The sequence below is a fragment of the Rhamphochromis sp. 'chilingali' genome, assembly GCF_963969265.1.
Source record: "Rhamphochromis sp. 'chilingali' genome assembly, chromosome: 13".
In the NCBI taxonomy this organism is placed as follows: Eukaryota; Metazoa; Chordata; class Actinopteri; order Cichliformes; family Cichlidae; genus Rhamphochromis; species Rhamphochromis sp. 'chilingali'.
The window spans coordinates 32,871,426-32,892,572 of NC_137940.1; the positions used below are offsets into that span (position 1 = coordinate 32,871,426).

Genomic DNA, 21,147 nt, shown 5'->3' on the forward strand with positions numbered 1-21,147 from the left:
GACGGGCAGTGCTCCGGTAATTCGGCACCACAGAGGAAAAGCGGGTTGTTTTTTTTCTTTTTTTTTCTTTTCTTTTTTTTTTTTGTCCTGGAGGAAAACATCATTCAGACAGACAGCTGTTGTCTGAGTGGCTGCAGGTAAGAAAATGTTCAGGACACCCACCAAAAACAATGACGCACTCAAGAATAGAAACGATCGTTTCCGTCCGTGGTAAATAAGAACCTATCTGGTAAATAGCAGGCTCTAAAGTAGGGACTGTCCGGATACTCCTGGTGCTGGAACTGAACACAGAACCTGAGCTAACTTGGCTAACTAATGCTAGCATCGTTGAGCTTGGGTTACCTGAATTTCTGGCTGGGCAGCGGGGGGGGGGGGGGATTTCTGAAAAGTGTACGCTTTCAGTCGTGCTTCTTCTTCTCCTGTTTGTGTGAAACGTCCCATGTTACAGATTGAGCTCGTGGATGAAGAGATCTGCCAGCGGACCGAAGAATTCGAGCAGGTCACCATGGAAACCTAATGTTAGCAACGTTAAAGCTGGACGGCTGTTTAAAGTCTTACCTGCCATTAAACAGCGCTGAAAGACGGAAACACGAAGAGTTTGCCGTGAGTCTTTTATTTTATCTCTCTCTCTATATATATGGTGATAGCCACTTTAACTTTTTGCTCCAAATAATCAATTTCCAATTTTAAAAATAGCTTCTCTCTTTTTTATTTATAGCCGTAGCCATTTATTTACTGGTATAATGATTTAAAAACAACAACAACAAAAAACTGCATAACTGTATATAACTGTATAAATCTTGCACTAGCAATTCTGACCTCGGCATTATCCAGTGTCTGTTCTGGAAAAGTAATGTATCTTGGTGCAAAATTAGATGAGACATGTCATTATTCAACAGTTTTCGTTTATATGGAACAGTGTCAGAAATCATATATATTTTGTTAGTAAGTGTAAGTAATTAGGAAATGTTTGTGTTGTATTTAGCTGTAGTGTCCCCCTATGATTTCTCTACAGGTAGTCTTATAAAATATTATTAGATGTTTATCTAAGCATTAACATTAATTTATCTAAAGAGTACATCTAAAAAAATCACACTGTCACTCAGAGAAAATAAGTTAATTAACTTATTTAGTTTATTGTGCTTTATTTTGTGCATAGGTAACATGTTGTCTCCCTATAAAGCAGACATGTCATAAATGCTTTATTACACACTGTGATAACTATAATGTGTTTCCAGCTTTGAGGACATTTTAAACATTTTCTAGTGCACAATATTTACCTACAGTTATCCCACAAGAACAGATCCTCTTTTTGTATAATTGTGCTTTGCTTTACTGTATTGTGATTCAGTATAGTTTCATACAGAAGCTTTCACTTGTAGGGGTTAAACGCATCTCTCCCTGTCTCTTTTGCTCAGGTGATGGAGTTTCCTCAGCATTCCCAGCAGCTGCTGTCCGCCCTGCAGTCTCAGCGCCAGCGGGGCTTCCTCTGTGACTGCACCGTCCTGGTGGGCTCATCCCGTTTCCTGGCTCACCGGGCTGTTTTGGCCTCCTGCTCGCCATTCTTCCATATGTTCTACTCAGACTCTCCAGGAGGAAACAGCACCAGCAGCTCTGTCACGCTCGACAGTGACATTGTCACATCAGCTGCATTTGGCTTGCTCTTGGACTTTGTCTATGAAGGAGTGCTGCAGCTTGAAGAGTCACCTCCAGTGGAGGACGTATTGGCAGCTGCAAGCTTTCTACACATGAATGAGGTAGTAAGAGTTTGCAAGAGGCGGCTGCAGAGACGAGGGCCTCTGGCTGAGGCAGACAGCACACGCTCTGAAGAGAGTGCTGGTTCGAGGAAGGAAATAGAGACACGGAGGAAGGATGGGGGTGACCGTGGAGCAGAGCCCATGGTGGCCATGGCATCAGATCACTCAAATCCAGTCACCATAGCTGCACCACTGTTATCAGCATCCATGGTGGCAGAGAGGAGCCATGTGGAGACTGTGAAGTCTGAACAAAGGACTGGTGGGCAGTCATCAGAGGCACGAGTTCAGACTCCTTTGAGCCCCGATCTCGCCGATACCACCCAGCCAGGCATGGATGGCCCTCCTCTGCCCCCAGGTGGAGAGCTGGTGCAAGGCTTCATCACAGGCCAGTCTGCCCCTGCTCCTGGAGGTCACATCAGGATGGGGGCTGTGCATCAGAGAGAAGGCACAGCACTCTGTAGTCCTTGTAGCACCACTGAGACATGCAGGTAGATAAATTGTTGATTTACAGACAGAAAATAAGGAAAAACAAGAACACTTCAATGGCAGCATACATTACTTAATTCTGTTCTATAATTATTTAGTGTTGTCTTTAATTCAGTTTCATAATCAGATGTTTTTAAGGGTGTAAGGACATATATATATATATATATATATATATATATATATATATATATATATAACAGGAGAAGTAAAGTAAAATCTGATTTCAATACAGCCTTCACTGAGAGGACTTATGATCATTATTTAGATTAAACCATAAGAAATTGAACATTCTTATTTCTTTTTATCAAAAGGCTTTGTATCTTCCTTTTTATTTTTCAGCAGTAACCAGCAGCCTTCCTCCTCATCTTCTTCTCTGGTCCCAGTGAGCCAGGCTGCTGGTCGCTCACTGGTTGCTCTTCCCCAGTCAGAATCCAGTGCACATCCTGATGAACCGCAACTCCCACGCAATGGCTCTTTAGGGGAACCCTCAGTCACTGATGACAGAAGTACATTAGGCAAAGGACAGCAGATGGTTATGTTGATCCAAGCATCAGCTCTGACCTCACATTTACAATTAAGCGCACCAAAGATGCTGTCCCGGCGTGCGCCTCCACAGATCCGAATTCAGAGTGCCATATCGCTTCAAACCCAGAGCTCAGAATCCCTCGCTGCTGCTCCTCCTCCTCAGAGACAAATGCTTAAAGGACCTGAGGGGGGCACTGGAGCTTCATCTAATACTAAAAATCACCCTCTAATGGGAACAGATAGGAGAGGCAATGATGGAGAGAATGTGAAAGTCAAAGTGGAGGCCATTGTTATATCAGATGAAGAGCTAGAGGATGAGAAAGAGGAAAGCAAAGAGAGAGAACCCGTGATGGAAGTTGATGATGACTTTGAAGATGACATCCAGGAAGAAGATCTGAACAGCCCTCAGTTTCTCTCTTCTCACCCACAGGGCTTCTTACAATTGACCTCCCAAACAAATGATTACTCCTTCCCCCTCTCTCCCTCCTCCTCCTCCTCTGGGGCTGGACCTTCCTCCCAGGATGCTTCCTCTTTCACTGCATCCCTCATTCCTCCATCCACATCTCAGCAGCACTCCGACCCTGTTGCATATTTCCAGGAGCTCCAGGACTCTGTAGGAAACTTCGTAGAGGACGTACCAACGTGTGGTGTCTGTGGAAAAACTTTCTCGTGCACCTACACCCTGAGACGCCACGCCATTGTGCACACACGGGAGCGGCCGTATGAGTGTCGCTACTGCTACCGAAGCTACACACAATCGGGCGATCTGTACCGACACATTCGCAAAGCGCATGACCACACACTGCCAGCCAAACGCAGCAAAGTAGACACAGAGTCCTCTCTGCCAGCGCAGCCACCACCACCACCTCCACCTCTTAGCTAACACAGACACCTTTCAATTCCACAACAAAATGTACAGTATGTACATTTTCTCAAAGACTCCATACTGTTCAGTATGTAATCTGGACCAACCACCTTTCCTCTCTTTATTCTCTTCATAGCTGCCTTCACTTCCTCCTTACTAATCCTCTGCATTTCCTGATTCACTATCTTTTGTCTGTCCTCTTCTCTGATTTTTTAATTCATCAGCTCCTTAAAGTACTCCTTCCATCTGCTCACCACACGTTTCATTCATCAGTATGTTTCCATCTCTCTTTGTCCTTAATCACTCTAAAGCTGAGTTTATGATCCAACAGAGAGAGCATGTTTGCTGTCCGCTGGCAGTTTTGGGGTTGCCCGTATACCTGCAGAGAGCTCCGTTGTCATATGGTGGCAGTGTACAAAGTATGTGGTGCAACCGGTCTGTGAGCCACTTTTGCTTGTGCTGTTGTTGATCCATCAGCATACATACAGCATATATGACATACAAAAGAGCTGAAGTGAAGCAGAGTGTTAAAACAGTAAAAAGTTGTCAACTGCAGCCACTGCCTGTTCTGTATTTTTCACCCCGAATGGAAAGATGTACGCTGACAAACACATTTTTGGGACCATAAATTACGCTTAGCCTGCTGCACATATTTCGTTACATACGTTCGTGAAAATTGAAACCACCATTTTTTAAACCCAGCAGCATGGGAAATGGCTACAAAAATAACTCTGTGGTCCCCAAGTCTGACGAAAGGCCACAGACCGAGCAGCAGGTATATTCTTGCCTCAACGTCCACCTTTTTTTGTAGTGTTCATGTCGCATATTAATAAAGTTGCAGGGTTTTCTGACGCATTGCTGTGATGACAACCACGCAGGTTAGGTAGTACTGATTTGTAATGGAGAACCAGTCGATCTGAGTTGACTCCCGTGGCAAATCAATCCGAGTAGGTACTAATGGAAAAGGGGGATCTAGAAGAGGGAGGAAAAATCGATCAGTAACATTTGCAATGTGGCGTTATATTTCTGGAGTAAATATAACGCAACATTGCAAATGTTACACACAAAAAATAAAAATCGTGGCTGGTTAAATGTTTGAGTGGCTGAGAGAAAATTTCCCACCCCTGCCACTGACTGACTTTTATATCTCTCACTTTAAAAACGCTCCACAGATACCCCAACTTTCCTTTCTGGAAATTTGATCCCAATCTTACCCACACATATTGGTACTTCTTTTATTCACAAATCTAATCTGTTTAATGTTCACTGTTGTCTACTGGAGCCCTGGAACAGATTTGATAGCTGTACTATTGTGTACTCTTTGTAATATTAAGTGACACCTCGCACCCAAGTTTGTAATTTTAAATACCTTCATCATTGTTGCATCAAAGACGTATGTTTGTTAAAATTATCAGAGATGAAAAAGATGTCTAAAAATATTAGTCATGTGACATACTATACCACTTATGCTTTATTAACTCAAAACAAACACAAAGGTTTTATTTTTTTATTTGTTAAATTTGTATGACTGCTCTTTCAGTGCCAGAAAGTTGATTTTTGTGCCATTTTAAACCCCCAAATGTGAGCTCGAACTGTTTTGAAGTCACTTTGTCAATACCTGCCTTGTTTCTTTCTCGTTTTCATTTCCTTCCTCTTTATCTCCAATGCAGTAAGTGTCAAATGAGGAACATAAAGTAACTGATCCAGAAATACTGAAGTTGCATCTGAAAATAATGGAAATGGATAAAGGTGTTAAATTAACTTTTTTATTTCCAGTGACCTGCACAGGATTGGATTTTACATTGTAGTTTACTGCAAGTTATGCTCCCAGCTCTGTGCATGTCCGGTCGTAACGTCTGTGTCTTATCACCACACATTTCAGACTTTGTTTGACATTGTTCATTAGATACAATCAAATGTTGTCAAGGAGACAAAACCCTGAATGCTCCTGGCCAACATTTCTTGATTAGCTAACAGGTTGATTAATCTCATACCAGTTTTACTTCTGTAATTTGACAGAACAGCATATCGTCTCAAGTGCTTGAAAAGAAGGCAGCTGGACTTCTTTATGTTCTTCTTGCCTCTCATCCAAGCGGCTTCATCAGCTGTCTGAGAGTCTTAGTGGGGACTGTATCCTTGGAGGTGGACCTGAGGGTCATTTACGCATTTGCAATGAATAGTTTTCAAGCACTTGAAACTACCATGACTGAGAACCACCACAGTATCGACACACTTGAACACATGCAGTTTTCTGCCTTCTGTTTAAACTTTAAGTTAATGTTAAACACTCTTTCATTCTGCACCACCTTAAGTGTATTTGTATGACAGCTGCTGTGTGTCGTTATTACCATACTGTTATCATATCATAATTGCAGTTAATACATATTAGAGGGTTTTATAGTAGCCAGTCTACAGAATCTAAATGTGCCCTTGTGAATAAACAGTGTTGAGTAGAACGTGCCACATGAACATGGTAGTTTTTTCAGTGAATAAAACATTGCACACTTTGGTCAGTGACTTTTATTTATTTATTTTTTGTTCACTAGAAAAAAAACATGTCATTAAAGACATATACAAAGGTTGTGTAACTTATTGCTCTGCAAAAGCAACACTTACTGAAAATATTTCTTAAGCCTTTCCACCAGTTATCATGAATAACCAGCAAGCGGCGCATTTCATATGTAAAATGCTGAGGAGACATCAGGCGGCCTCTTCAGTCATCTACTGGAGCGTGGATCTGTGAAGAGACAAAATATCAGGACAAACCTGCAAATATCTGAAAATATTTCTGTCTGTGTCTTTTGCATTTTCATCAGTTGAATTAAACACAGTTCCTCCACCAAAGAGAATGAGCCTCAACTGAGGTTTTCAGTGCAGTGTAATTTGAGTTTACAAGAAAATGTTATATTTATGAAACCCGGTGAACATGTACTGAATAGCCACAGATGGAAATGTAATATAGATCCAGGAAATAACTGGTAATTAACTCAGAACAGCAGCTTCAAGCAACAACTGGTATTACATGCTTAATTTTTTGTAGGATGTGATTAAAGGTGACTGAATAGTATATGAACCTGCTCCAAAATACAGCCAAGGGTATCCCAAGATTGTTTGGGTCATATTTCACCAAAAAAACACACATTATTTATGTTAAATGTATTAAATATTAATTACTAGGAGACAAAGTTTGGTTTGATCTTGGATTAATGGATCCAAGAGGGGGAAAAAACAACTCACTGCCTCAGCCAAATCAGGCCAATCCATTGCCATCACAATAGTATCGTCTGAATTAGGAGGTGTTTCCAGGTTCCAGTAGGTCATTTTGTCAAATACAGAAGATACTTTCACTGTCCTGTCCTGAAAACACACATAAACACAAGTTACAAAAACCTCATCTACGCATCTGATTTTATGAAATAGTTCTTGGACCCACAACTCCAGTGGTATTTACCTCCTGGTCTGAGCCGGGTTTGTTGATCTCTTTCAGTACCAGCCCCGTGTAGCCCTGCGGACAGCTGATCTCCTGCCCCTTTAACCCACGTCCCCTGAATGACACTGACTTATCTGCAATGTGAAAGGAAAAAACAAAACAAAGCATTGAGGATTCTTGATGTGTGCTGTGTAATGCGCAGTTTTCTTTCCTAAAGCACCTACTTGTCGCCTCCAGTCTGTCTAAACTGATTCTGTAAGGCTTTAACTCACTCTCATAAGTCTTCGCATAACATCCCACTTTTAAAGTTTTTGAATTGTTTAAAATCTTGGGTCTCACTTTTATGACCTTACAGGTTGAGGTCCCCACATATTTTGTCAAACTACTCCACTTGTGTTCTCAAGTCCTTAGGTAGGGGTCTTCTTGTGATTCTGCAAACCCATTTGAAAACTAAATATGATAGTGACTTCCAAACCTCCAAAACTAGGGAATAGTTTACCATAGAGCTGGGCGATATGAGATTTTTTCATATCACGATATGTTTTTTTCATTTCAGGCGATAACGATATCTATCACGATATAAGCCAAATAACTATATTTGTAAGATTTAAATGTGCCGTTGCTCACAAGTAAAATGTGAAATAATCAGCAGCTTGTTTTTATTTAAATATTTATTTCCCATAATAAGTTCAACAGGGTAGATGTACTTAAGGAACATGAGACTTTTTCAGATAAATAAAGGCAAATATTGCAAACTACACAAAAGGCAGCCGCTAAAGCGTTTAAGTTTCAAAACAGAACAAACGAAACAGACTAAATTGTCAATTCCACTTAGAAACAAAATATTAATTCTAAAAATAAATCTTAGTTTGTTTTACAGAAGAACAGACAAAACTGACTAACTTTTGTCAATATCAAATAAACTGAGAACTAAAAGGAAATTCTCAATCTCTCCTTGTTGTATAGCTGAGCTTTTCAAACAGTTTTAACAGTTACTTTAGTCTGACAAAAGCCGAATGACGAATTAGCGCTTCCAGTCAGAGACTGAGGCTACGTCCACACGTACACGGGTATTTTTGAAAACGGAGATTTTCCGTTTTCGTTTTAAAAAATAATCCCGTCCACACATAAAGGCAGAAATGAAGGAAAACGCTGCTATGAACATGCCAAAGCAGCAGGTGGCGCTAGATTCCTAACCGTGCAGAAATGTTGGCCAATCAGAAGTCTAGAAGCCTCGGTGGGAAAAAGTAAACAAAGCTGGGGCATAGAAGCAGAACCGAGTCGTATGTGTGGACGGACAGTAACTGTGTGTATATGTAAGCATTTAAACACTGCAGAGAGTACAATTAACAGTAACAGTATTGTAGAAATTCATTTCACCGAAACAATAACGTGGCGCACAGTGTGACGCATGCACCAGTTTATTGTATTTCCAGACTTGCTTTCGGCACAATTTACAGTGCACGCTACTCTATTTTTTGTCAGACTTGAAATAGCCGAAATACCTTCACACTACGGAACTTCTATGGCTCTTCCGTTCGACAATCTCTCCGGCGTTGGAACCATCATCTGTTTTCTCTTCGGTCACGCTCGGTTGATTTTTCTAGTCGGCACACTCATTTCCTCCATTATGCGCTGGCCCCATTACCCGCTGGCTGCTTCCCAAACAAACCCACGTGCGGCTTGGCACTTGTGCTGTATGTAACAAGTCACGCGACGTGACGCTGCGGCTGTGATTGGTTCGGCTCTGCGCTACTTAATTTAGATTGGCTGACCTTTTTTTTTTTTTTTTTTTTTTTTTTAAAGAGGACAAGAGCGGCGAGGTCTATCGCGATAGCTTAATTTCTCTATCGAGTAAAAGTTATATCGCGATACATATCGTTATCGTTCTATCGCCCAGCTCTAGTTTACCACTTTCTACACACACCCTTTACTCTGTGGCATCCATTATAATGAAGCTTAAAACTCATCTGTTCAGACAGACATTCGGGTAGTGTTCATATGTGTCCACTTTGCTTTAGCATATGCTGGTTTTTGCGCTCTGTTAGTGTTTTCTGTCTCAAAAAGGACAATTAAGCTACATTTTTATTACTTACTTAAGTGTTAAATAGCAACTCACTTTAACTAAAAATTCCCAAGAATTCTTAAAAACCATTCCACTTTTACCCCCAAAACAAATTAATCATATCAGAAACAGCAGTTATTAAAAAAGCAGCAAAAATAGTTTAAAACCAGGATACTGGCAGCTGTTTGCTTTATTTACACATTTAGTGATCTTTTATCTCTACATTTTTATCTGTCCACTGTGGATTAATCCATATTAGCAGATATCAAAAGATTTTGTGTTTACCTTGTTTCTGGTCTTTGGTGGTAGCAGTGAAGTATTGGTTGACCTGTGCTGGCCCATTGTGTTCAATCTCACATGGCATGAGGTGGACTGGAGCTTGCGGTGCCTGTCCCACTGATGATGTACAAAGTCGAATAACACTGGAATTACAGGACATCCTGCAGCCAGGAGACAGAAGAAAAAAGAAAGTACATTTTTAGTTTTTAATTTAACCTCAGTCTCTTTTATCAAACACAGTCACAGACTACAAAAAAGGGGAAAAAAATTGTATGTGAGACAAACTGAGCCACAAAGTTCAGCCTTTAATCTGAGTGTTTTTCTGCAATTAAAATAATTTTTCAACTGCAGATGTCACTATAGGTTCACAATAGTAGGGTTTTGTTTTTTTTTAGCTCTTATGTCCAGCACACTAGTGTACTCAAAAATAAAACAAACAATGAATCATCTGCAGTTGATTCAGAACTCATGGTGACTTTAATGTTACTCCACCTGTTTACAGCTTTTTCTGTTGTTCTGCCAGCCTACTTGTCTGATTGCCTGTCAACCATAACTGTCTGTCAGACCTTCAGCTATGTAATCCATGCATCACAGCACAGGATGAAACTTTTTGGTGGACAGCTTTCAGTCTGTCTGAGTATCTGAGAGCAGCCAAAAGTAATACTTACTTTAAAACAATATTTTTTTTTCTGGCTTTCGATAAGAATGGTTATTTGTTGATCTCCATTTTTCATACACAGAATACGACATACTCAAAGTGAGCACATGTATGTTTTCCAAAGAATCCCAGAGAAAAAAATAATTCCTATTAAATAACATACAACATGCAATAAAAGTCTTACATTTATTTAAAAGACATATATCTCCACCCTTACCTTTCTGCAGTTTTCCAAACGTGAAACGTTAAACTGGATCTTTTCCGGTAAACAACAAACACAGCTTGTGATTGGACAAAACCTTCTTCTTCTACGCCAGAAGATATTTTGGCGGTTTTTTTCTGCTCAGCCCCAGAATAGCGCCTCCTCCCGGTGAAGCTCGATGTTTTCGCCCTTGAACTGTGAATCACACTCGCACCTCTAGATGTGAGATAGTTAGCCGTATCCTTTTTATTTATTTATTTATTTGGTGGGGGGTTAAACACCTGTCTTTGTAATTTTGATTTCTATTTGAAGTGAAATTAGCGGCCAACTCAATTGCTTCGATTTTAAAGGTTTATTTATTTTTTTTAAAACACGTTCATTCCCAGGTTTCATTTAATATAAGTCTTTGTATTTTATTATGTACGTATATATACATATATTATATGTCTGCATAATATCATATATAACATAATAAAGTAATTATTACATAATTATTAACATAAATAAATACATTTTGAGTAGCACATAAGTAGCACATAACAAGTACTTACTCTTACTTAAGTAAGAGATCTCAGTGTTTCATTTCATTTATTTTTATATGTGTATATATATATATATATATATATATATATATATATATATATATATATATATATATATATATATATATATATATATAAAACACCCAGCACGCCCCTGCGGGCGGTTTATCCTTCAAGCTCGGGTCCTCTACCAGAGGCCTGGGAGCTTGAGGGTCCTGCGCAGTATCTTAGCTGTTCCCAGGACTGCGCTCTTCTGGACAGAGATCTCCGATGTTATTCCCGGGATCTGCTGGAGCCACTCGCCTAGCTTGGGAGTCACCGCACCTAGTGCTCCGATTACCACGGGGACCACCGTTACCTTCACCCTCCACATCCTCTCGAGCTCTTCTCTGAGCCCTTGGTATTTCTCCAGCTTCTCGTGTTCCTTCTTCCTGATATTGCTGTCATTCGGAACCGCTACATCGATCACTACGGCCGTCTTCTTCTGTTTGTCTACCACCACTATGTCCGGTTGGTTAGCCACCACCATTTTGTCCGTCTGTATCTGGAAGTCCCACAGGATCTTAGCTCGGTCATTCTCCACCACCCTTGGGGGCATCTCCCATTTTGACCTCGGGGCTTCCAGGTTATACTCGGCACAGATGTTCCTGTACACTATGCCGGCCACTTGGTTATGGCGTTCCATGTATGCCTTGCCTGCTAGCATCTTGCACCCTGCTGTTATGTGCTGGATTGTCTCTGGGGCATCTTTACACAGCCTGCACCTGGGGTCTTGCCTGGTGTGATAGACCCCAGCCTCTATGGATCTTGTGCTCAGAGCTTGTTCTTGTGCTGCCATGATTAGTGCCTCTGTGCTGTCTTTCAGTCCAGCTTTGTCCAGCCACTGGTAGGATTTCTGGATATCAGCCACCTCCTCTATCTGCCGGTGGTACATACCGTGCAGGGGCCTGTCCTTCCATGATGGTTCCTCATCTCCCTCCTCTTTCTTGGGTTTCTGCTGCCTGAGGTATTCACTGAGCACTCAGTCAGTTGGGGCCATCTTCCCAATGTATTCTTGGATGTACGTTGTCTCATCCTGGACTGTGGTGCTGACACTCACCAGTCCCCAGCCCCCTTCCTTCTGCTTAGCGTACAGCCTCAGGGTGCTGGACTTGGGGTGAAACCCTCCATCCATGGTCAGTCTGGTCTTGCAGTCTCGGCTGACTGTTCTGTCTACCAGTAGCTGGTGTTTTGCGCCTCTGGCATTCTTGCTAATTCCTTTCTGTGTCCCGCTCATGTATTGACCCATGTGCCTGTTCATCTTAGCCGATATGATGCCTGACAGGAGCTTCCATGTAGTACTGAGGCAGGTTATTGGTCGGTAGTTGGAGGGGACTGGTCCCTTCTTGGGGTCCTTGGGGATCAGGACCGTCCGACCTTTGGTTAGCCATTCCGGGTGTCCCCTGTTAACTAGCAGCTGGCTCATTTGTGCTGCCAGACGCTCGTGGAGTGCAGTCAGCTTCTTTAGCCAGTAGGCGTGAACCATGTTGTTCATATATATATATTAAAATAACAGACAAAAACAAGACAACACAAAACAGTGTTGAAATGAACTAACAGATAAATTGGAAGACAGGAGTGTAGCTCTCTGAACGTTCCTAACAGGAGAGGAACAAGATGTGAAATAAAACTAATACAAATACAAATAAAACTAATACAAACTGATAAGGAGGCTGTTGGAAACATGAATACTAACACATAACTGGATATCAGAGGCAAAGGAACAAAAGGGGGAACAAAGCATTAAAACAGAAAATAGACAGAGGATGATACAGATAGAAACACTGGGGAGACTATTATCACTACCAGTAATAATGCTATTAAAAAAGACATGAAGCAGAACACAAAACTGAAACAAAAAACCCCTGGGGACGATGGACCACGAGATAAAACAAAATAGATCAACAATAAATGATCAGTTCAGCAAACAGTTTGATATGATTATCAGTTTCTGCTGGACATAAAACCAATACACAGTTCAGAATATTAGACCTCATGCAGCATTAGATCATGAGTTAGCATTTGTTACGCTATGGATTCAAACACTGAATATGTGATATTGTAGGCATTATTTCAAGCACCATCACTAAATAATCTCACATGTCATAGTACACTTTGAAATGTCTCGCACATTCGGAGTATTTTGATGACGTGTGTCGCAGTGTTACTTCAGTCTTGCTCAGTTCTGAGAACTCTGCTACAGTTGGCAGCAGCATCTGTCTTAGTGTGGGATGGACTAAATCCTGTCCAATGTGAGTCCGAGAGCCACTAAGGAGAAGTTTCCTGGGAGAGTTTTGCTCATATTGCATAAAATCTGTGTCAAGCCTCCACTGAGGGGACTTCAGGGGAAGAAGAAGACGTTTCCTAACTGCTCACAATTAGCCAGCGCAAGCAAGAGGTGAGTTTTTATAGCAGGACAGATAACTGTTGCAGGCATGTTGTATGGGATCCTACTTTTTTCTTGAATGCTTTATCAGGATTCACGTGAAGAGAAAGTCTCAACTCCCTTCTTCTTTTATGATTTACAGTGTTGTGTAAAATTCTTGAGCTACCCCTCATTTATATTTATCATCTATAAAAATGTCAAAAATAACAGTTCCATAGACATTTTTTTTTTTTGCAACAACAAAGGGGTTTTCAAAGAGCTGTTAGCTAAAAGCCTGCCATATCTCATCATGGTGTGCAGTGTCTCCTTAAAAATTTGAGGAAACTGGACAAGTGGAGGACAAAAGAAGAAATGTCATTCCTAAAAAATAAAACTACAGTGGATCTGAGAGAAAAAGCCATTCTTAAGGAAGGGAAATATTGGGAACATGCTGAGGAATGCCAAATTACACAAGAACTGTGTGTACAGCCATCTGTAAATCACAGTGGAGGCTCTATCATGGTTTGGGCTGCATTTCAGTCAGTGGTTTTGGAGATCTTATCAAAACTGATGACATTATGAACACAGAAAAGTACCATCAGACTTTGATTCACTGCTGAATATTATCAATCTGGCAGTTGACTGCTGACACAGTTTGAAGTCATCTGATATGAAAGAACTCTGCATGTGACTGTGATTGGACTCAGCGGTTTTGCAGATCTCGGTAACATGAATGTGAAGGCTTGTGCCGAAACATCATAACATCATCAGCCACACTGAGGGTCTGGGAGTGAATCAAATGCTCAGTGTGTCTGTATTTCAGGAAAATGTGAAGCAGATGACGTCTTAGATAACACTGAAACATTTTCAGACTCACAAATGTGGATCTTAACCTGCTTTAGCTGAGTCCATATGAGTCCTTATTTCCATAAAATAACCTTTATCGATGTGTTTTATTAACCTTCACTGCTTGTTTGGTTTTTAGATTTAATGGAGCGACAAAGCAACTTGCACTCACAAGATGATGCAGAACCATCAGTCCTTATTGGTTGGGCGCTGGTGAAGCTCCAGTACGCTGTATTCGTTGCGATGTCACGGGCCCGGCAGAGACTCGTACAGCTCTCAATTGTGTTCTCATTTGTCTTCCTCCTCCTGTGGATCGCTGCATTTCTGTACGGGACTTTCTACTACTCTTATATGCCCCAGGCGACTTTTTCTGCACCTGTGAACTACTACTACAGGTGTGTATGTCAAGTCCCATCCAGCTTCTGTTTTTGTGGTCCATTCTTTCTCATTTATTCATGTTTTAATCTCCAGGACAGACTGTGAATCTCCAGCTTCGTTTTTGTGCTCTTACCCTATGGCCAACATCTCTCTGATCAGAAATAAAAAACATGTAAGTTCATCAGTTTACTCCATGCAGGGGACTTATTAGGCTTTTCTTTAGAGGAAGAAAGTGGTCCTTAATGGGGAGCGGAGTGCGGAGGAACAAAAAAGGGCTTGTTTCAGACAGTGAATTAATTTTAAACAGTGAATCATGCAAAGCCTCACTAGTAGACTCTAAAAATAAAAATATATGTCTGGAAATAAGCATAATTGTTCCCCTATAGACATTCATTCATATTATATATATGTATATATTTATATGCATTCCAAGAATACTCATATGTTTTTTGTAATATATATCGAGGCGCTGACATTCGGCCAGCCCTATCGGATGTCTTTGCAGCTGGAGATGCCGGATTCCCCAACCAATCGGGAGCTGGGGATGTTTATGATTAAAACAACCTGTTTCTCTCAGGATGGAGAGCAAGTGGCCTCCTCTGCTCGCTCTGTAAGCTGCACTCATACTCACTCAGCACCAGCGCGTCTACATGCAATCAAATAGTGTACTTTTAACAGCTACTCCAGTGATTCACTGCTGCACTGCTGTGTGTTTCTCAGGGAAAACATCAGCTGTCTGCCTCCAGCTCTCGCTTTGTGAGTACAGTGCTGATGCATGCTAACCCTTTTAATCACACAGCCTGCTCAGAGCCAGATTAGAGCTGCTTATGGCAGGTCTTCCACTGTGTCAGGTCATCCCACTTCTTCTTAACCTTTATTTTACCAGGAAAAGTCCCATTGAGATTAAAAACCTCTTTTCCAAGGGAGTCCTGGCCAAGAGGCGACAACATGTTAAAATTACAAAGTTACATACATGATTATAAGTAACAATTACATTTTAAAAACATTTTTCTCTGGCTCTCTCAATCTGGACTTAAAAGCATTTAATGAAATAAGATCTGCTATCTTCCAGTCTTTTTGCATCATGTTCCATGTAAAAGGGGCAGCATAAGAAAAAGCCCTCTTTCCCAGTTCAGTTCTGGCAAATGGAACATTGAGCAGAAGAAGATCGCTTGAACGCAGGCTATAAGAAACAGTACTCCTCCATGTGAGCAGATCGCAAATATAGGTGGGCATTTGTCCAAGCAGGGCCTTGTAAATAAAGATGCACCAGTGATCAAACCTCCTGGAGGACAACGAAGGCCATCCCACTCGAGCATACAGATCACAACAATGGGTCAAAGCCCTACAGTTTGTAATAAACCGTAAAGAGGCATGATATACTGAGTCAATCTTATGAAGACACTGGGCAGAAGCATTCATGTACAGCAGATCACCATAATCTAAAACAGATAAAAATGTGGCATTTACAAGACGCCTTTTTGTCTCAAAAGAAAAGCAAAATTTGTTTCGAAAGAAAAATCCTAATTTTAGTTTGAGTTTTTTCACAAGATTGTCTATGTGAGATTTAAAGGTCAGAGAATCATCAATTAAAAAGCCAAGATATTTATACGTATGCACCACTTCTATGAGGTTTCCCTCAAGAGTGGACACCAAAGGGACAGTTTGAGGAAATCTCTTCATGTTTGAAAACAACATTAGCTTTGTCTTTTCAGCATTAAGAACCAATTTCAGCTCCAGAAGTGTGTGCTGAACCACATCAAAAGCTTTCTGCAAAGATTCTATTGCCTTTTCAAGGTTTGAGCCAAAGGAATAAATAACTGTGTCATCAGCATAAAAATGCATACTAGCATTTGACACATTTGTCCCAAATCATTTATATACATGATGAACAACAGAGGTCCTAAAATTGAACCCTGTGGCACCCCAGTGTGAATATTCAAAAGTTCTGAGCACAGATTTTCACATTTAATGCATTGAGTCCTGTCACTCAAATAGTTAGTGAACCAGGAGACAGCATGTCTAGACAGCCCCAAAGAAAGAAGCCTATGCTTCAAAATGGCGTGATCCACAGTGTCGAAAGCTTTTGACAGGTCGATAAAGAGAGAAGCGCAGTGCAGTTTTTTATCCAGAGCAACAAGTATGTCATTTATCACTTTTGTGGCAGCCGTAACAGCACTATGCTGTCCCACTGTTAAGGTTAATGAGATGACAGGACAAAGATGTGACATGACAGCTTAGAAATACAAGATGAATATGTGACATGGACTGTTTGATTCAGCACCGATACTCAAACTCTAAAGCATTTTTTTTTAATTTAACAGAAATAAATTATATGAGTTTTGTTTTAATTGTTTACACATCTCCATACTTTTTAGATGCATGTGTCTAATTTACAAAAACCCTGGTAAGTTAATCCACAACCACCATGAACAGCCTATTGGTTCATGGGTGTAGTATAAACTCATGAGCGTCTGAGCCTGCATCTGTAATCCTTTCTTTAAATTTCATCACTAAAGACCTTTTGCACCGACTTGCACATTTGTAACAAAAGAGCAAAATGAATTCATCCCAGAGTCTGGATAATAATATGTGCACTGTAAGTGAAAGATATTGTGCTGTGCTGTTGTGGTCAGAGCATACTGCGATACCGCTCAGACCTGCTGAGGACGCTGGGAACGCTGCTGTTCCTCCCGGCCTTTTTGACTGGAGCAGCCGAGCAGAAACAAGTGCTGGAGGTGGAGCTCTTCTCAGACTTCACAGACAACCCAGTGAGTCCTGCATATATAGATGTTAGATAAAAAGGGAGTAGGGAGCAATAAGCAGGACAGGGATACAGGGGAACACATGTTAATACGGAAACAGCAGATCAATATTTAACTGACACCTAATTAACAAGTTTATTTTCCCTCTCTGTTCAGTATGCTCCCTCAGTCACGGCTGTCATCGAGATCATGTCCAGCAAGGTGCAGATATATTCATCTGACCTCTACATTCATGCTCATTTCACTGGCATAAGGTGAGAATTACCCACATAATGCACACATTTGCTTGAAAAAAGAAGAACGTGTTGTAACGTTTAAACCTCCTCCAGGCCCCTCTGTGTACTCAGATTGCAGGGTTCTCTTCACAGTCTAAAGCTATTTGATGACTGTGATGTATCCAAACTATCATATGGAGCACAAATGATAAAATGTCACTATTTTAGAAAATTGCTTCGACCAGAAGGAATCATACCAGATTACCCTGGAACTGAAATGTAGGCAAAAAGGAGAGCTTTCATGTGCTGCGATTGGTTTCGACCAGAAATACTGCGTGGGAATAAAGACGCTCAAAAGTTTACCCAAAAGAAGTTTTCGATCCATTCATATGTACCTCGAGGGCTTCTTCCAGGAAAATGTTTGTAGTATGAAGGCAAAATTTTGAATGGCTCATTAAATACACGTTTGATTATTTATGGAATATAAATTTTTTATTTTTTTTCTGTGACCAACTGTCAGAATATGGCATTTTGTGAGATCTTCCTCAAAATCATGGGTTGGTTACTTGACAGAGATATAACAATGATAAGCCAAGGCACCAGTGGCTCTGCTTTCACTCGTGGTTTATGAGGAATGAAGCAGAACTTACATTCAGCTCAATAACGCCACAATAAATAGAATAGAAATATGATGTGGACGTGAAAGGGACACACGTTTCTCAGAAGTGGCTCTGAAAAACTTGAATTCAGGTAGCAGTGATCCTCATCTTTGTTAATCAGCTGCCAAACTCAATGACCCCAGGTCCCGACACTGTGTAGACTTTGGCCCAGTCTCAGTGACCACACTCAGAGACATGCAGACTTTGAGATGCATTACTGCTAAGTCTTTGAGGGGTGTCTCTGGCAGACAGTTTGAGTACTTTTTGTCATGGTTCTGGCTCAGGTTACCCAGAGTTTCTTGGACCTTTGAAGTTTTGAAGTTGTATTGATTTATTTCTTCTTTGTGATCCCCGGTTTGTTTGATGTTTATATTCACTTCATGTATTCTTGTATTTAGTTTTGTTCCTAGTTTCTAAGTAGCTTCATCATTTCACTCTTCGTTGTCCCTCATATTTATGTGTCTGCATTTTCCCCATGTAGTTATCTTATTTTGGGAGTTTGTGTTCCTTGTTTGTTGCTTTGAGTTGTTGCTTCCTATGTAGTTGCTGTCTTCCTCATTGTCCTTGTCAGAGCCTCAGTTCACTTCCCCCTAACATATCCCAGGTCCTGTGCTACATTTCCCTAGTATTTATTCCCAGTTTATGCTTCTGTAAAGAGACGTTTTTCTGTTGCTTTTTGTGTTTTGGTCTTTGTTTAGTCTGCACTACACATTCAGGACACTTTTTCCTGAGATTTATATAATATTTACCTGTTGCCTCACCAGATACTTGCTGTACTACTTCCCCATCATATCAGCCATTGTGGGCGTCTCCAGCAACTTCATCTTCCTCAGTTTCATCTTCATCTTCAGCTACATGAGGCTGCTGTTTCAAGTGAAACCACAGCGGGTGAGAAGAGAGACCCATGACTGCAAACAGACAGGGCTCTAAACTTGAATTATCAGATTTTTCCTTCCTGGTCATGCTTACCTGTCACTGAGTTCCTTGTTGCCTACAGTTCAGAATGAATTGGACAGAGGAGAACAACCAGCAAGGGGAGGAAAGAGCTGTCCCTGCAGGTACATTATTATTTATGTTCATGCATGTTTAAACTAACTGGATCAGTTCAAGAGTGTGATTTACTGTGTTTGACTGCTGGAACAAATTCTTTGACAGGCACTGCAGAAATGCTGGGTCCCTTCCATCAAAACCCCACAGACGTGAGACAGGAGGAACCACATTTTCACGTTGGAAATGGCACAGAGCAGCAAAACAGAGATACAATTGGTCAGGGAGAAATAAACGAAACAGAAGCAGCCTGAGGCAACTGATAAAGGAGGAAAATGTGCAGAGAACAACCATGATAATGTGATGTAAAGATGAATATTTAAGGCCAATATCTGGTTGAAAATGATGATGAAAATCAATTTTACATAAAAGCCGCAAAGAAACCCTGTCATTATGAGAAAAACATTTCTTGGGAATATGTTAGACTGAAAAAAATATATATGGTTTTATTTGTTTGAGTATTTATAGGCACCACAAATAAGTCACTTGCAAATGTCTTTATAGTCAAAACAAAAAGACATTTGCTCTGATATAAAATAAAACATAATTACAATGATCATAAATGTTGTAGTTGCTGGTTAACACTAATCATACAGACAAAGTCTGGAGACAAAGTAAGAGGGGTCGGGATGGTTTGGAGATGTGCAGAGGAGGAATAGTGGATATACTGGACAAAGATGGAGGTGCCAAGCAGGAAGAAAAGAGAAAGATCTAGGAGGAGGTTTATGGATGTAGTGAATGGGTGCATGCAGAGGGATAGTTTGAGGTGGAGGCAGATGACGCCCTGAGGCAACCTCCAAAGGTAGAAACTGAACGTGGCTGAAAGAAGAAAAAGAAGTTACCTACACAGCTGTGTAGGTAACTTCCCATGCCACTGAAACACACTTCTGTGTTTCAGTGGCATATTAATCCAAGATTTCTATGTTAATTTACACTTAGATAAAATCTTTTCCAAATACATCAGCTGAAAGCTGCTTTTGGTTTTGGGAGGGGTTTTAAATACAAGTAATTCATTTAGCTGGTTGACTGCATGAAGCATTACCATTAAAAAAAACGACCTTTTTTTTCAAACTGAGCATTCTTGTTCTAAGAAATGAGGACTATTTAATGCGAAAATCAAAATCAGTGATGCTTTTATACACTGGTGTTTGCTACTCCTTTCACATAACAGCCTGAACTGGCTCTAACCAGAATCGAAACAATGTGGGGAAACTCCAGCGGACAACTGAGTATGAAGACAAATACGTTTAAAACAGAACATCCACACATAAAACAGCAGAAACATCAGCAGCACGAAGCTGGGGGCCAGAAATGGCCCAAGACAGACTCAAACCCCAGCTCCTGCAGTAGCCTTTCAGAATATTGGTTGTCTGCTCAACACAGTGAGCCAAACGGTTACCCCACTGCAAGTTTTTTAAGCAATAGTTGCAAAAAAAAAAAAAGCCACACCGTGTCTCCTTAGCTTGGGACAATTACATCCATCAACACGCACTTATTGGAAAGTTTATTGGTTACACTTTGCTAGTTCCAGATTGGATCTCTTTTCAGAGCTGCCTTAATCCAACGAGATATCGTACACATCCTTCTGAGATTTTGTGCTTTATTGACATGCTAGCATCACACAGTTGTAAATCTCCCGCTCCAGCACATCCCAAATATACTTAATTGGATTGAGGTTTAGTCACTGTGGAGGCCATTTGAGTACAGTGAATTCATTGTTATGTCCAAGAAACTATTTTAAGATTATGTGATCTTTGTGATACGGCGCGCTATCCTGCTGGAAGCAATGATCAGAAGATGGGTATACTATGGTCACAAATGGGTCAATATGGTCAGCAACAATGCTCTATAGGGTGTGGCATTTTAAGCAAGTCTGAAGCAGAAATTACCAGTGTGTGAACTTCAGCAGGTTATGTTGACCATCCCTTACCATGCATAAATGCACTGAGTTGTTGCTATGTGATTGGCTGATTAGATAATTGTGAAAATGAGCAGTTGAGGCTTTCCTAACAAAGTAGTCAATG

At 40.8% G+C, this 21,147-nt stretch overlaps 3 protein-coding genes across 4 annotated transcripts; 2 read left to right on the forward strand and 1 right to left on the reverse strand.

Annotated features, from left to right (window-relative positions):
* The first annotated feature begins 8 nt into the window (after positions 1-8).
* Positions 9-6,017, forward strand: zbtb3 (zinc finger and BTB domain containing 3). Of its 2 annotated transcripts, none has more exons than XM_080901769.1 (4): positions 9-137; positions 449-603; positions 1,419-2,245; positions 2,586-6,017. In XM_080901769.1, exons 2-4 carry the CDS (start codon positions 517-519, stop codon positions 3,649-3,651), a joined length of 1,980 nt encoding a protein of 659 aa, XP_080757895.1. In that variant the 5' UTR covers positions 9-137; positions 449-516; the 3' UTR covers positions 3,652-6,017. The 2 variants fall into 2 exon arrangements, with proteins under 2 accessions (XP_080757895.1, XP_080757894.1); XM_080901768.1 differs by having other exon boundaries at positions 10-137; positions 2,583-6,017.
* Positions 6,018-6,147: 130 nt separating this feature from the next.
* On the reverse strand, positions 6,148-10,378 carry rnaseh2c (ribonuclease H2, subunit C). The gene is made up of 5 exons (XM_080901772.1): positions 10,283-10,378; positions 9,414-9,568; positions 7,085-7,197; positions 6,871-6,990; positions 6,148-6,370 (listed from the first exon to the last, which is right to left on the reverse strand). The coding sequence occupies exons 2-5, from the start codon at positions 9,565-9,567 to the stop codon at positions 6,347-6,349; spliced, it is 411 nt and encodes a 136-aa protein (XP_080757898.1). The 5' UTR covers position 9,568; positions 10,283-10,378; the 3' UTR covers positions 6,148-6,346.
* A 2,766-nt stretch (positions 10,379-13,144) lies between these two features.
* On the forward strand, positions 13,145-19,377 carry LOC308408649 (seipin-like; the record flags this gene model as incomplete). Its single annotated transcript, XM_080901015.1, has 10 exons — positions 13,145-13,246; positions 14,199-14,454; positions 14,531-14,609; positions 14,904-15,047; positions 15,158-15,193; positions 17,074-17,208; positions 17,359-17,456; positions 18,841-18,964; positions 19,074-19,134; positions 19,232-19,377. The coding sequence occupies exons 2-10, from the start codon at positions 14,204-14,206 to the stop codon at positions 19,375-19,377; spliced, it is 1,074 nt and encodes a 357-aa protein (XP_080757141.1). The 5' UTR covers positions 13,145-13,246; positions 14,199-14,203.
* Positions 19,378-21,147: the final 1,770 nt, after the last annotated feature.